This window comes from Chaetodon trifascialis, chromosome 17 (genome assembly GCF_039877785.1).
Source record: "Chaetodon trifascialis isolate fChaTrf1 chromosome 17, fChaTrf1.hap1, whole genome shotgun sequence".
Taxonomy (NCBI): Eukaryota; Metazoa; Chordata; class Actinopteri; order Chaetodontiformes; family Chaetodontidae; genus Chaetodon; species Chaetodon trifascialis.
Genome location: NC_092072.1, coordinates 12,142,742 through 12,158,491, shown reverse-complemented (window position 1 = coordinate 12,158,491; position 15,750 = coordinate 12,142,742). Strand labels below are relative to the sequence as shown.

General features: G+C 43.2%; 1 protein-coding gene across 4 annotated transcripts in view; it reads right to left on the bottom strand.

Annotated features, from left to right (window-relative positions):
* runx1t1 (RUNX1 partner transcriptional co-repressor 1) overlaps positions 1–15,750 on the bottom strand; it is a 57,510-nt gene that overhangs the window by 10,160 nt on the left and 31,600 nt on the right. For all 4 annotated transcript variants that reach the window (XM_070984354.1, XM_070984353.1, XM_070984355.1 and 1 more), the window contains exons 2-5: positions 11,895–12,032; positions 9,806–10,047; positions 7,070–7,159; positions 2,858–3,039 (exon numbers count right to left, since the gene is read on the bottom strand). In XM_070984354.1, the coding sequence (XP_070840455.1) occupies positions 2,858–3,039; positions 7,070–7,159; positions 9,806–10,047; positions 11,895–12,032 (652 nt within the window). The remainder of the gene's footprint in view (positions 1–2,857; positions 3,040–7,069; positions 7,160–9,805; positions 10,048–11,894; positions 12,033–15,750) is intronic.

The window sequence follows — 15,750 nt, the reverse complement described above, 5'->3', positions numbered from 1 at the left end:
CTCCCCCCTCTATCTGCAATCCTCCACATTCCTCTCTCTCTCCTCTCTTCTTCCCCATCTCTCTCGCTCTCTCGCTCTCTCTTTCTCTCTCTCTCTCTCTCTCTCTCTCTCTCTCTCTCTCTCTCTCTCTCTCTCTCTCTCTCTCTCTCTCCAATGAACAGATTGAACTTCTTAATGAGCTGTTTTTATGGGCTCCTAATGCTCATCCACAGCTCTCCATATGCTCTTTCCCTCTATCCGTCCGTCTCTCGCTGCCTCTCTCGACTCATCCATTCACCCCCCCACCACCTCCAACCACACTCTTATCTCCCGAGCCTTCCTGCTGCAACAAGGTTTATATCTACAGGCGCCACACACACATGCGTACATGTTAACAGTCACCTATACAATGCACTGATGTGTGCACGCATAATTTGCTGCCTACCAATGTCCAATGTCAAGATTTTAGATTGCAGGAATTGGCAAAAAACTGCATGTCATAATGAGAAACTGTAATTGTCAAATAAATAATGAAGAAAAGCCCATGCCTTAATTTAAGACTGGCAGTTAGGAGAAAAAGGGCTTTTATTGCTAAATTCCCTTGTTTAACAGGTGCATTTGGTTATATTATAGTAAATCTACATTTTTGTGAAAATCCTCCCTGTGCTTTGATTTGTTGTTCTACAAATTCAGTTCAACTTCACATTAAAAACCTCTCAGTTCTTTAGGTTGCAGGTTCTTTCACCTGCCCAGAAGACTTTTATTGTGCAATTATAGTTGACGACTTACATTAACAAAAGCAGAATGGATCAGAGTTAATCTGGAAATAAGTATTTCTCTAAAAAGAGTTGAGTATGGTTTAATGATGTGCACCATCGATGGAATTCATGCTGTGAAAATATGCGGAATTATAGTCATTATAATTCAGGCACAGGTAATTTTGCACTTCCAGCTATTATTTAAATATCTGCTTTTGTTAGAGAATTTATGGAATCTACTGTACACTATATACATGTATGTTTTTGGTTTTTTTTTTTTTCTCATAAGCATATATTCCTGGTCTGGTTCCTGCATACCATGGTATTAATCAACATGCATTGGTAGAGCATTGTTGTCTGTAATTAAGGATTCCCATTCAAATTCCAATATTCCGACACAAGGCTCCAATAAGCGGGAATGCAGAGCATAGGTAAGCAGAAACCAGAGGTGCTTAGCCAGCCATATTGGTGCTGGAGCCTCATCTGTATGTGTTATCAGCCCATCTCCCTAGGCAGGCGCACACACACACACACACACACACACACACACACACACACACACACACACACACACACACACACACACACACACACACACACACACACAGACCCAAACATGTACAGAGGTGCACATGCATGAACCATACTCATGCTTTCACACCGCATAGAGAATCATCCACACACACATTCACACAAACAGACCACACTTTTTCCCTGAATACAGATGCCTTCTTACTTTTTCTCTCTCTCCATATATTCTCTCTCTCTCACATTTACACGCACGCCTTTTCCCCTAAGCTCACTCCCCTGTGCACCAGACGGCCTGCAAATATGCAGGTATTACAGAAAAAGTCTGCCTATCTGACTGTTGGGGGAAAAGAGAGGTGAGAATTATTAATATTGCGTTTGGCATTTTTGTCCCTCAGCAAATATAAAAAGTACATTTTCCTCTCCCCTGCCTGCATTAAAATTTCTAGACCCCCGGGAATTACTCTTTATTTCAAAAGATCGTGCACACCTTGTACTCCACAAGGTGCAAACTCACAGCAAAACACAAACTTAATAATATTTAATGAAGGAGTGTTTGGGTGTGTCGCTGCATATCTGATAGCATTTATTAAATGCTTGTTAGTCTCAGTTATTATTCTGATTTGTAAAATCCTTTTCTAAAGCTATTCTGGGAGAAAATGCCTCAAATCTATATATAGATTGTGATGCTAGTCATATTGTAGCTCTACCACATAAAATTGAATTTATTGGGCTGGGAGAGCTCCACAGTCTTAAACATGAACACACACTCGCCGTTGGTCTGGACGGGTTTTGTGCTTGTTTCCGTTTCGGCAGCTTTGGGGGAAGATTGCTGGAGAGAGGACTACAGGTTTTTACAGTGCTGTGTGTTCCCGGACGTCACGTCTCAATGCTTGTCCATTAGAGCAGGGAACATTGAGTCATTACCAAAGTCCGTGACAACAAATGGATGTAATGATTTGGCTGGGGGTGGGGGGTTGAACTGATGCAGAGAGAAACACACACAAGCACACACTGTGTACTTACACATCCAATCAAGCACGGAAGCAAATGATAACTGAGGTATCACAAACATGCACAGAACACATATTCATACATTCATTGACACGTTCACACTTTTCATTAAGGCACAGCTGTCTTCCTTCGTTTTTCTATCCTCAGGATGTGTGTGTGTGTGTGTGTGTGTGTGCGTGTGTGTGTGTGTGTGCACGCGCGTGTGTGTCTGGGTGTAGCCAGGTCTACTTTCCCCATCTCTTCCTCTCTTCAGTTCTGGCCCATTAAGAGCAGGAGCCGGGAGCTGAGTTGTCCAACGGAGCACGTCATGAGGCCCGGTGGTGCACTGACAGACACTTCCCATACATACATTAACACATCACACTCTTGCCTTGCATTGGCTCAGCTTGTGTCTGCAGAGCAATGTTTGCGTTCATGGAGATGCAGGCAGACTCAAAGGGATTTATGCATGAGATGAAATAATAGAGGAGTAAAAAAAAGGCTCAGCTGCTTCAGCGTTCGGAGCTGCTGCATTTATAGACTGTACATCTTGATCCGAGTGAACTTCTGATATGATTTTAATAATGACTCTGGCTCACCTGTCTGGCGTCCTCCTCTTGCCGTTCTCGTTGACGTCCAGCAGGAGTTCGGAGGAGTCCACTGGCGAGGTGGTGCTGGTGTCCAGGAGCAGCTGCTCATGCTGGGCCAGGTACTGAGCTGGGTTCTGCTTTGCCAGCCTGGCACAGTGCAGCAGCTCCCTCTGAAGGAGCGGCAGGTTGGCCTACAGGAGCAAACAGCACCATATCACCAGAGGAACCTGAACAACTGTATATTATGATTTAGACAACACTGACAAGAATAGAAATATCACATCTGCCCTTTTTGCCTTTCAGAAAATGTAAAACAAACCCACTCCTCTTTCTGTCTTTGGCTAATTTCCAAAATACTAACAATAATCTGAATACTACAATATCTGAAACATACACCACATCTTGTAGTGAATGATTTGTAACACATAAAACAGAAAAATGCAAATACACTTGTCTCTGCTTGCTTTAAGGGTAATCAAAGTCAGCTTAAGCTCTTAAAAAAGAAAATACGCAGTTGGAATAAACAAATTCTACTCGTGGCCGTGTGCAAAATATAATACGTTGTTGATGATTCATATTCAACAGAGATTAATTCAACCAGGCTGATGCATCGCTTTGATCTGAAACAAAATGTGAGGCTGTACAAAATTTAATTGACACTCAGCTTGTTTTCAGGAAATACAAAAAATAGAAATACATGATCTCACAGAAAGCCCTCGATTTAAACACAAGAATAATGTTGTCACAAAAGCATTTTCTCAGTCTTTCCATCGCAAAAACACCACTTTGAGGTAACAAAAGATCCATTCCTTCCATGTCATCTAACCCCTGTTTGCTCATTACCACTGAACCACCACCACTTCCTGTGACCCAGAGTGCATTAACACCCAAAGAGTTTCTCTATGGCATATACTTTTTAAAAGGAAAAAGCAGATATTTTCAATCTCTTTGACATAACAAGAGGGTCTGCTTTCTTGTGTGGAGTTACAGGGTCATGCAGGTATGCGCGCATTGACTTCAAAGACATCTGATGGGGTGCGTTTTGAAGCAAGAAGATGAAAGTGTTGCGTCAGGCAGGTTCAGAATGAGAGCGGGGGCTATTTTGGCGAGGAACATCACAAGAGCCTTTGGAGGGGCCATCTTTGTAAGTTTTAGGTCTGTTAATCTTTGTTTTGTCCTTAAGAACATAATCTCTCTAAGTCCCTTGCTTTGTTTTTTTCTTCCCTGAATTCTTTCCAGTTGTATAATCTATAAGCTTTTATTTACTGTCATCCAGTCTCTCCTCCTGTCCAACATTAGCAGACGAATTTGCTTCCATTTCTCTGACCATTCAATCTTGTCCTTGCCGAATGCATGCAGAAATAATACTCGCAAAAAACACCCCTGATTTGTTTTGTGGTATTTATGTTTCATAATCATACGAAAATCCCTCTCCAGTAATTGGCTGTAGTAAAAGAAATGCCAAGCGCTGGCCTTCGCTTTACCTGCTCGAGTTAATGGTCCGTTAATAGTTTATGATCGTAATTACCCTCTGAAAAAAGAGCATAAAATAGATTGCTTTGACCCTGGTGAACTCATCTTTCATTAATTAGAGGTCATCCTAGCTGCCTGAGATGTGGGATGCATTAACAAAAAGACTGAGTCAAGAAATGCAGACCGCTGAAGAGACGGGATCATTTTTCATGTGATAAAATATGGTGCTTTGCTTCTGTGCAGTTATGGTAACCAACATCTGCACTTGCATTAAAGGAAAATTTCAAGTAGTGTTCAGCAGCCACAGCTTAAATCCTCCCAGGATGATTTATTGTGAAAATACTGGATCTGTCATTTTGTCAAACGGTGCCAAAAAACAATTCAGAATATGCCATGTTCAGGATATGCTGCACTTCATCAACTTTCTGTTTCTGTGTAATTTGCAGTTGGAGGAGAATCTAGGTGACTTAGTTCTTGAACGTCTATATTGTCCTATTTCAATTATTTCCTGTCACGACTCTCTCTCGTTCTCTTTCGCGAAATGTGTTCATTCCTTTGTCTCACAGCACTCCTCTCATTTCAGCACGACACAAGAAAAACAAAACACTTGACAGCTAAGATGAGAGCAAACTTAAAAAAAGCACAACTTTAACTTGAAACCAGAGAAACGTTGTTACTTTGTAAGCCTGTTGTCTCGTGTGGCGGGCGTCCCGCCAGCACATCACGTCACTGGCGCTGTGTGGTTTATGATTGCCTCCTTCCAGTAAAGACTCCCAACCAATTTGCGGTTTAGTATTAAGAGAAGGGGAAAGGAGTTGAGTGGGTTGGGGTGCGGGTGGGGGTTGGAAGGGTCGACAGGGTCTAACATTAGCGTAATGAAAAACTCTGAGCCCTGACGCGCATTGTTGCAGCTGTGCTTCGACGCACCTATAAAAGCTCCCCTACACCTCCAACTGCTCTCTGCTACCATATGGTAGCTGGCATTGAGGGCCCTGCAGTGGGAAGACACTAAAATTAGACCGGGGAGAGAGAGAGGCAGAGAAGGAGCGATGGAGGGGGGAAAAAAGAGTTGCATCTTTGATTCTGTAGCCATCCCAGTGATACACTAACCATCTGGTGAGGAGAGGAGAGGGGAAGGAGGGATTGAAGGAGGGATAGATGGGAAACAGTAAACAGAGACAGGATAGGGATAAAGATATGAAGGGAGAACAAATGAGAAGGTGAGTTGAAGAAGAACAAGATGAAGGAAACTCAAGAATAAGACAGTGGTGTGGGGAAGGAGACAGGGAGGACACAAAGTCCCTGTTTGTGTCGTTAAGAGCCAGGAACAGCGATTCTAGTGGGACCAATTTCTGCTGCCCACATCCACACAGGACCTCAGTGGATAATATAGGCTCGTGAATGTCAGGGCACACATCTGCAAATGCACAAACACACACGCGCGCTCAGACTGAAGTGAGCTGATATTGTGCTCAGGGAGAAGCAACTGTCTTGTTTTCATAAATAACATTTACCTCATGCCTGTCACTCAGACACAGACAGACAGAGCAGGGGAGGGGAGGGATAGATAAGGGACAGGGAATAGATAAAGAGGAAGAGGTAGACAGAGAAATCAAGATGGATGGGGGGGGGGGGCTGAAAAAAAGAGTAAAAAGAAAGTAAGAAAACAAAACCCATTCTTTTCAGAGGTGTGTAATAGGAACAAATGAGCTCTGTAGTAAATGTTATGTCCGCCACTGCTCTCCATCTCTCAGCACCACACTGATATCGATCTCAGCATCACCTGGACCCGATAACATGATCTGAACTGCTGCTGCACAGTACATCCCTCAATAAACACCCCAGTCCTGTTTGTCATCTTTGACTACCAAAACAAATCACACCACCAGCCTCACCTCCAGACTGCTTCAGTTCCTCAAATCCTGCAGACTTTCAGAATATGCATCTGACACAATCAGCCCTAATGCACATAAATGGCCACTATTTCAGCTGTAGATACAAACAGAAAATCCACCGTCCCTCTTCATGTTCATCCCCCGGCTGGAATAAAGAGATGTGAGTGAAACAAGGTGACCGATGACAAATGGGCTAAAGCAAGGGCACAGCCGGATGCTCCTCTCTCTGGTAATATACCATGCTAATGGCTGAAAATGGGAAACACTCATTGAAAATGTGGCTTAGCGGGATAAAGAATCGATGACCAAACAAGCCTGAGAGAAAGAGATGGAGGCTGAAAGGAGCACATGAAAGAGGACGTTGTTCTCAGGCCAAACCACACTCATTGTGCTCTGTTCCAGTACATGTTAAGCAGGTTTCCTAAAAAACAACAACAAAGAAATTCTTTCCAGTTCAAATATTGTAGATGAAAATTACAACCTGATCAAAGTTGCAAGCTTTGGGTTAAAAGGAGTGAACCGAAAAGAGTGAGATCAGCCTCCGTACTGAAATTACTTATGTTTAAGAGAGAGATAGAGTGAAGAGGAAGAGAGAGACGGAGTGAGAAACAGAATGAGAGCGACGGCTTCTGTGAAATTGCAGAGAGTGAGAAGGAAGAAAGAGACTAGTCCGGGATAGATAGGGGAGAGAGATAAAGATGCAAAGAGGAGAAAGGCTCCAAAAATAGGGAGAAAAATCACGAACATAAGTATGCACATCTGGATCTGGGCTGGCTAAATGTTTTCCAGACTTGGGCGATCAGGCAGAGCGGCAGGCAAGCCTTCTGCAGTAAATGTATGTTTGAATATCTACCTTCAGAAAGGGTATGACGAAAGGTCGCAGAGGGAAGTTGGTGGCTTCTTGGAGCTTGGAGTGAAATTCTTCGATGGTTAGCGTGGAATTCTGGGGAGAGAGGGAGAAAACACATGAATCCATGTGGAAGGCATTAAGTGATAATATTACTTATTGGAAGCTAAGCGATATGCCGGCCTGGAGTGAATGTTTTGGGTTTTGTAATGGGGAGCATATGGGGCAAACCACAGTGAAAAGAGCCACAGAAAACAAAGACACTCATCTCCTGCAATTAACAACACAAATACACATGCAGGACTCACATCATCAACAGATACGCTGCATGACGGACAAATATGCTTTTTCTTAAAGGGGCTTCATCATGCGTTTATTTATATATTTAGGTACAGTTGAATTGTTTCTGCATTTCAGTGCATTTTCACTTTAGGTCAGTTCTGCAGAAGCTGAAAAGCCATGCACATACTGCACATTTATTATATTTCAATTATGTTGTATATATATCTTTTAAGGTAACTGTGTCATAAATCAAGATGTGCTCATTTTTAGAGCGCTTTCTCTAATTTATGTCCAATAAAATAATACTTTTTTTTTTCTTTCTGCTTTTTCTTTGTTTCCATCACTTGGACATTCATTTAGATGTTCGCACACATGTTTTCTGTTGTAAAAGTGCACATGCATGGCAGCCACATCCTTATCAACGTGGTACACGAGTCTATCACACTTGTGCCATAATGCTGTACACTGGTGTTGCCTCTCTCCATCAGTGCCAACCGAATAACGGTCTGTCTCTTTTCACAGCGCAGATAACACCAAGGTGACCAAAATACATTACAGTTGCATGGACCATTCAAATGTGCAGCAGACAGGAGAGGGGGTGTTGGTGTATATTTAGACTGAGAGGGTATCTGTGTGTCCTCTGTATGGTTGCAAGCAGGAAGAGCGTGTTTGGAGCAGCGGGTGGCTGAAAGTGGGTTATGCATTTCAGTTTGTCAACCCTTCACACCCAAACAAACTCTAGCTTCTGTCTCTACTCCTTTGGTTGCCTCTAACTCACATTAATGGCTGACAAGGCAGCAGTGACACTATTTTTAATATTCAACATGAACTATTCCCACGGTGCAGAGCAGAGAGAAAGAGTCAAGAAGACGGAGAAGGAGGTGAGCGTGCACATGGGAGAGGAATCTGCTCCATAACAAGCAAAAATACAAACAAGGAAAAAAAAAAGATGAAGAACATAAAAAAGCAGCAGATATTATTTTTCCTCCCCACACTGTCGGCGTTATTTCCCAGACCTGAATTTTGTTACATTCAGCCTTACATCTGTTCGCCCAGATTGCGTAGGGGCTGTTCTTGACAGCTAGTGAAACCTCCTGAGTCTCCCTCTCTCCCTCTCCCCAGCACACAACTAGCTAATTAACGGTGTCACTCTTTTCAATAAGGCAGGGGGAGGGACAGAGAGACAGCGAGGAGAGAGGAAGAGAGAGAGAGAGTAATGGGAGGGGGGGTATATGCAAGCCAAAACGACACAGCAGAGACATGTGCATATGCAGACGGTGAGAAAAATAAACATAGTGAAGCCAAAAGGAGGCTATGCTCTGTGTGGCTAATTAAAAAAATTCCTCCCTCCATCTCCTCCGCCTCCTCCTTTCTGCACAACGTTCAATCACTATTTCTGTATTCCCCTGCTCGTTATGCTCAGATTTTCTCAGATCATGTAGACGTGTGTTAAATCTTTAGATTTGCACATGTATTTTATATAGCCTTCATATAACCATGTCAGATAAGCTGCAGAAACACAACACATCTGTCTCATTAAATTTCCGTTGGATAAATGTATTTCGATGTTTGCAGGCTCGATTTGTATTTTGCAGTGTTGCTGTTGAATAAAACACTTGGTTAGTTTCACTTTTGGTATATGTGCGCACATGTTTAAATGCTGTGCTATTTGTAAATTCAGACAAATTTTTATGTGGCTTTTGAATATTGCACCCTGCTTTATGCACTGAATCTTAATTTGGATTAGAAGTGTGATTATCAGTAGTGCTTAAATTAAAGCTACAATCATCATTTCTTTTGCAATTATATGTATTTATTAGCTAAATAAATAAGGTTTTAATATTGCAACTGGCAGAGGCTGTCAGACACCTGCACAGCCTTCGTATGGTTTGATGTTAAATTAAGAAGTCTGATCATTATCGCCCTGTGCCTCTGGTTTCCCATGTTGCTGCATCTTGTGTTTGAAGTTAAATAAATGTAATGCAGTCAAATCCAAAGTGGATCAGGTGCACAAGAATTCTTTGTCCCAGAGGACAACATGCTGCCATTGTTTTGCAAGGCATTGTGTTGCACTGAACACTCTGAATGTGCTGCAAAGCGCTGATGGATGCCATCCTGAAGGCGAAGCATTTATTTTATACACACGCCTGAAAGACCAGATGGGTGAGGCTTCTGACATAAGAGAAGAAAAAAATACCTCTCAGGTTTTCATTATCATAAGTATTTCAAAGTATTTGAAGTATTCAACCCTGTGACCGACCACTAACCTGACACTACTTAAACTTTTTGATTCAGTAAACCCCTTCCATCTGGTACTGCAGGCATGCTGAACAAATGCTAAGAATTACTCTCAAACAGCCTTCTAATGGAGTCACTTATTCCTGCTAACTCGAGACTCTGTGTCAGGTTTCAATCTATGAGCCCTTTGACCTAAAGCTCACATCCATAGTAGCCACTCACCACTAGTCCTAGCACTAATGTGCGGACCCGCTCGCCGATTTCAGGTGAGATGTCGTTGCCAAACTGCTGTAGAGTTGTGAGGAAACGCTTGAGCTTGCTGAGCTGCCGCGCGCCGCAGGCCGGCGGCAGCTGCTGGTTGGCCAGCGAGGAGGAGGAGGAGGAACTAGGACCATTGCTGTATCCGTTTGGAGGAGATGGAGCACCGTTGAGCGCGGTAGGAGAGTGGCTACTGCCGTTGGTTACTGCGTGAGACAAGCACATAAGAACATAATGTTAAGAGAAATGAGAGTTTGGAGTTTTTTGTGCAAAAGTAACACAGTCCTGTTATATACGAAGCACCAAGAATAGCCTAAAATCCCTGACTGTGCTTTTAACAAACACCACCAAAAGAAACAATATACGTCAGCTTCATCGGGACCTAACCGCTGATTTGAAATGATTTACATTCCCCTGAAAACATTCACAATCCTCAACATTTGTTTCCAATCATGGAGGCTCGTTTGATCCTTTGTGGCATCCTCTCATAAAAAACATATTTCGGAGACATGTTGCCTCCCTGCACCCTGCACCTCCTTCTCCCTCTCCCTCTTTCCGTGCAGTCTAAACAAGCAGGGACAGTGTGACCTCCCGTCACGCCAGAGCACGGGAGCAGTGCGTGTGTGTCTAAGTGTGTGCTGGGGGAGTTGGTGTACAAAGAGATACCAGGCGGAATAAAGCTTTCTCTCTAATGAGATTAGGTTTTGACTAGTGATCCACTCACTCCCCCTCTGGCCGTCGTCCAAAGCCGCCACTGTAAAGTGAGGAGAGACGAGATACTCAAACTGCATCTGGTAACAATTACGTCGGGTGGAAATCAAAGCGTACTGCTTTGTTGAAACCTTCGGCATGCGTAATGAGAGAGCTGGGCCTTTCCTCCCTCATCGCACGGAAGCCCCGATGTTAATTGTGGAGTGTGAGCACTTGCAACAGACAGAGAGAGACATACAGATACAAAGAGAGAGGCAGAAAGTAAATACTAGATGTGAAGAAAGGGAGAGTAATTGAAAGAGAACAAAATATTGCCTCTGTTGCAGAGAACCACCACTACTAATGCAGACTTGAGTGCTCTGAGCACTTTGAACCGCAGGGCCTTCCATTCTTTGATTCTAGTGCTCTTCATGCAAGTGGTTAAGTATGCACTTCTGAGTGAATACTAGGGTGTAATTTGCTTGTCACGGGCTATGTTCACGTCATGGCAAAGCTCCAATGGTTTGTAAGCGTGGGCTTTAATGAACTTGTTGGGTGAGTTGTTTGGAGTGACTGCTATTTGGAAAGGCTCAATGCAACTTGTTAAGAGGGTCTCGTGCTTTTGCCTTTAAGTCTTACCTACGCATATCGCGACGGTCTTCTCACGTGTCGCTGCATCTGCTCTGCTATTATACTTCTGTGGTCTCGTGTACAGCCATCCCACCTTAAAATCGATTTACTGTAGAGTTCAGCGTCACATTGCACCTGCTGATCCACCATAATATTTGCCAGGTGGCACCAACCCAGCTTTTTCTTCAACTCACTGTATCTGCTAATACTGAGAACTACTCCAGTGCCATGTCTGAACATGAGGCCAGGGACGCTGTGACACTGACAACTGCTGTGATATCATGGCTGATATTAGATCTGCTTAATAAAGTCAGTATAAGCACAGTTGTGGTGCATCCCTAATTATGGATGTGCAGGTCAATATCAGCCCATATTGTTCTTTAATTACACACCACACATTAATTGCGTTGACATTATTTCAATCACTTGGTGATATAAAGCACTAATGGGAAGGTCTGTCCTCCTTCCTGCTCAATGGGAGACTATTGCTGTGCAGTCATTAACAGGGTAATCGTCTTCACATTCTTTCATTCACTTTGTAACGGAGAGCAATGATTGCAGAGAGTAGAAGGTTTGTAACTGAAACAGCTTCACTAGATATGTTACTGACAAGGAGAAGATTGCCAGGCCCTTCTTCACCTTGCTCATTACTGCTGTCATTATTCACAATCAAACATGACTGTTGACGGCCTTCGAACAGTTGAGCTACAGCTATAAACCTGCCTTTACTCACATGTGGTGGGAGTGTAGGAGCTGTTGCGGGGTGCTCCTTGCGTGCTGGGTGGGGGCGGCATGGTAGGGGGGGTCAACCTGGACTGTGTCTTGACGTCCGCAGGTGAGTCGGGCATGGTGGAGTGCTTCCCAGTGCGATCTGAGGGAAGACAAAGGTGACAAGAAAATAAAAAAAGACTATAATAACAGCTCAACTCAGGAAATAAACAACAGCTTAGGGCGACACATTCTACATCTGTGTGCCTCGAAAGGAGCTATAGCATCATTTGCACGTAAACAGCAGCAGGGTTTAATTTGATAACAAAGCGCCTGTGAGGTGCACCAGACAGATAGCTCTGGAAATAGATGGCTCACCGCGTCATATGTCTGTGTGTCTTGCTGCAATGACACTGATGCATATGCTCAGACTGTCAAATGAGAAATGAGAGGGACTCACAGACACACAGACAGACACCCGAGAGAGGAGCATAAATCTGCAGCGAGTATGGGTCTCATTCCACCACCATCTGTGCCATCCTGCATGCCTGCCGTACAGAACGGCGACACAGCAACCCCCCCACCCTCTGCTAACGACTGCAGTGCTCATTACACACACACTCACACACACACACATATGGCCATAATGCTTGTATCTCTGGATGCTATATTCACATCTGTTCAGGACTGGAAAACCAACTAGTCAGTGAACTAACTTAAGATGGCAAAATCACGCTGTTATCTTTCATCTTTGATATCATACCTCCTTAAGAATAAAACATTAATCAAAACCAAACATTCTCTTTGACGACGTGCCTATTTTCACCTAATTCAGTTGCTTTGTTCTCCGCAGATAAACTGACCATATCAAATGAATGAGAACAACAACAAGACATTATCAGAGTCTTGCACTGGCGTGAGGGCTGAGTCCGTGTTGTGCAGGAAGAGATACACAGTTTCCTTCAGCAACGGCAGTAAGAAGCCTATCGCAGAGTTAACAGACTGTTATCAACCGTCTTTGTGGCACATTGTGAAGGGGAGATTATAAGAAAAAGGAAGAGAGAGGAAGGAGGGTGGAGGGAGGGAAGAGGACAGAGAGAGAGAGGGAGAGGAGGGAAGGGAGGAGCTGCAAGAGAAACAAAAGTGCCGTGACACTGGGAACATAATCATGGAGTGGGCATGTGCTTTGACTCAAACACACACACACACACACATGCATGATAAAGGCAAACACTCTGTAATCAGGGTGGTAAGGGTGCATGTTCAAGAAAAAGGGTGTTACCTGTCACACTTTTTTCTGAAGACCCAAGAGCGTATTTGTGTGTGTTCTTATGAATATGCACACCATTATGTAATCTTATATTTTGCATGTAGCTATGTCTATTTGCATATTTTCCCATCTGTGACTCCAGACTATATATTAGTGTTCCTCCGTTTGGATGCGTAGTGTAAAGTTTAGGTGAAATGAAAGAGAAATAGTGATGTGAGAGAGACAGGATAGCCTAAGCCTGTTAGCCAGGCCCGAGCCTCAGTAGCTCTCTGGTTTGCTGCTGCCGAGGTGCACTGCGACTAAGTATTTTAGTCATGCTAGCTTGGCTTTAGCAGGCAGGCAAGTGAGAGATGGAGATGTCACTGAAAGTCTAAATAGAGAGGGCTCCATAGCTCCATTTCTGGCCTGAACTTTATTTTTTAGTCTACATGTTGACCCTTTGAGAAACAAGAGAGCGTGATGTAAATGAACTACACAAACACAAGAAATAAAGATATATTACAAAGTGGTCACACCACAAGCTTCAACGTGTTCAGGAACATTAATGATTAGCCTCTTTAAGCTTCAAAGGCTTACTGAGAAGAACTGTGACACACAGGAAAGTGAGGATGAATTTCACAGTTTTCCAAAAACACAAGCAACAGTCTAAAAGGCAAATCATACTAAAATGATCCGAGGTTACTCACACTGCTACTGTGACATGTACAGGCTGCTATCAAGATATTCCCTCGTCATTAAACGGTGAGAAAGTGTGAATTTTGTTCAGAAGCTTCCAAATACCCTTAAGGCAAACAGTTCCCAAAGCATTTAGTCAGACATTATCAAATGCCGAACCATCTCCAAGGAGGGGTCAACTGATAAAGTCACTGGGAAGGTTGGATTTATCAGGCTCCCAGCACACTGGCATGGAGCCTGGGGTGAACTGGGAGATCCAGACTAGGACTGTGAAGCACATCACAACAGATCTTAAGCCTTAAACCTTTTAGGGTTACTGGAATAGGTCCAGTTCAGGCTAAATCTGCCACATTTTAAGGTTTGGCTTGGGTTGACTCCAAATCAATTACACTGTCGAAATGAAAGAATTAATGCAAGTTAATCACGGACTCATACGATAACACAGGTTTTAGCTCTGCAAATGCGGAGGAAAAAAGGGGATCAATTGCAGAGAGCAGCATGAATGAGTACAGAGCAGAGATTAGCGGAAAAAAAGCCGAGTGATTAGGAAAGCAGAGAACAGATGAATGGAGGTGAAAGAAGAGTCAATGTGCAGAGAAGACAGAGAGGACAGAGCAACTGTCCAAACCTTGAACTGGTATTCAGTGAGCTGCATTTCTACCGTCACACACACACAACCTTTCCCTCCATCCTCCCGACCTGGCCAGACCTAGAAAGGTTTACTACGGTAATTTCACGACAGAAAAAAAAAGTCTGGATCTGACTATTTATTTTAGAAACTTAGGATCTAGCAGAACAGCTAGTGGAAACATATAGTCTTACCTCTGGCTGCCAGCTATCATATCCTGTACGTCTGCCTAAAATATAATCTATGAAAACACAGGGTCATTAAAAAAGACGGCCGGGTGACAGGACCCAAGGTAATTCATCATTTTCCAGTCAAACACAAAGACCCTACATGTATATGCTCAACAAGCCCAAGTTAAATAGAGAGAAGTTGCCCTATCACACATGGTTCTACTTATCCTGTTTCACTGGATCTTTGAGCTCATGCTTTCAATGGTTTTTGTATATTGGCTTTTCTAATTGGGTGGTCATTTTTCACTTGATCTATTGTTAGATAGTACGACATCAAATTAGGATCCAAATCACCTTACAATTACCTTAATCTTTGTGACTATAAGGGGGAAGGGATCATGTGAATGACACAATGCAGTTTGAAATCAGACTCTGACCTCCAGCAGTTGCCAGAGCACAAAGCGTACAATATAATCCTTTTAAAAAAGTCAATTTACAGAAAAGTGGAGTGTTTTAAAGGAAGACTGGGGCAATTGCTGCTCATTTAAAAGAATAATGCTTTTCCTAAAATTCAACATTTGCTCACAATGAAAACTTGCAAAGTCAAATTGAAGCACAATGTGAACGATGTAAAAAAAAAAAAGAAGAAGCGCAAAATGCTGGACTTGAGATCCACCTGAACTCCAGCGTGGCACAGCCAGCCCCGCGGCAGCATAAAAAGATGGGTTTGGTTACAGGCTTGTAATTGGAGATTAACACCTGGGTCAGTGTTGTGATTGGACAGCGGTCGTCGGGTGGAGATGAGAGAAACATAAACCCTGAAAGCGTTTGAAACTCCGCAGTCCCTCGGGGGAAGAAGATGAAGGATAAAGAATGAATTAGTGTGAAATCCATGTACACAGCAAATACATGCACATGCATTCAGGCAATAACAAGCTCTCTCTCTCTCTCTCTCTCTCTCTCACACACACGCGCGCGCACACTTTTGTGATTTATAAGCAGCATCTTCTCTGTTTCTGATTTGATTGAGAGCACTGCAAAGCATATAAGCAGAAAAAAAAATCAATGGCTTCATACTAACCAACAAGGTCTGCACCCAGCCATTCACTCAGCAGTTACTATTCCACTTGAATCAATA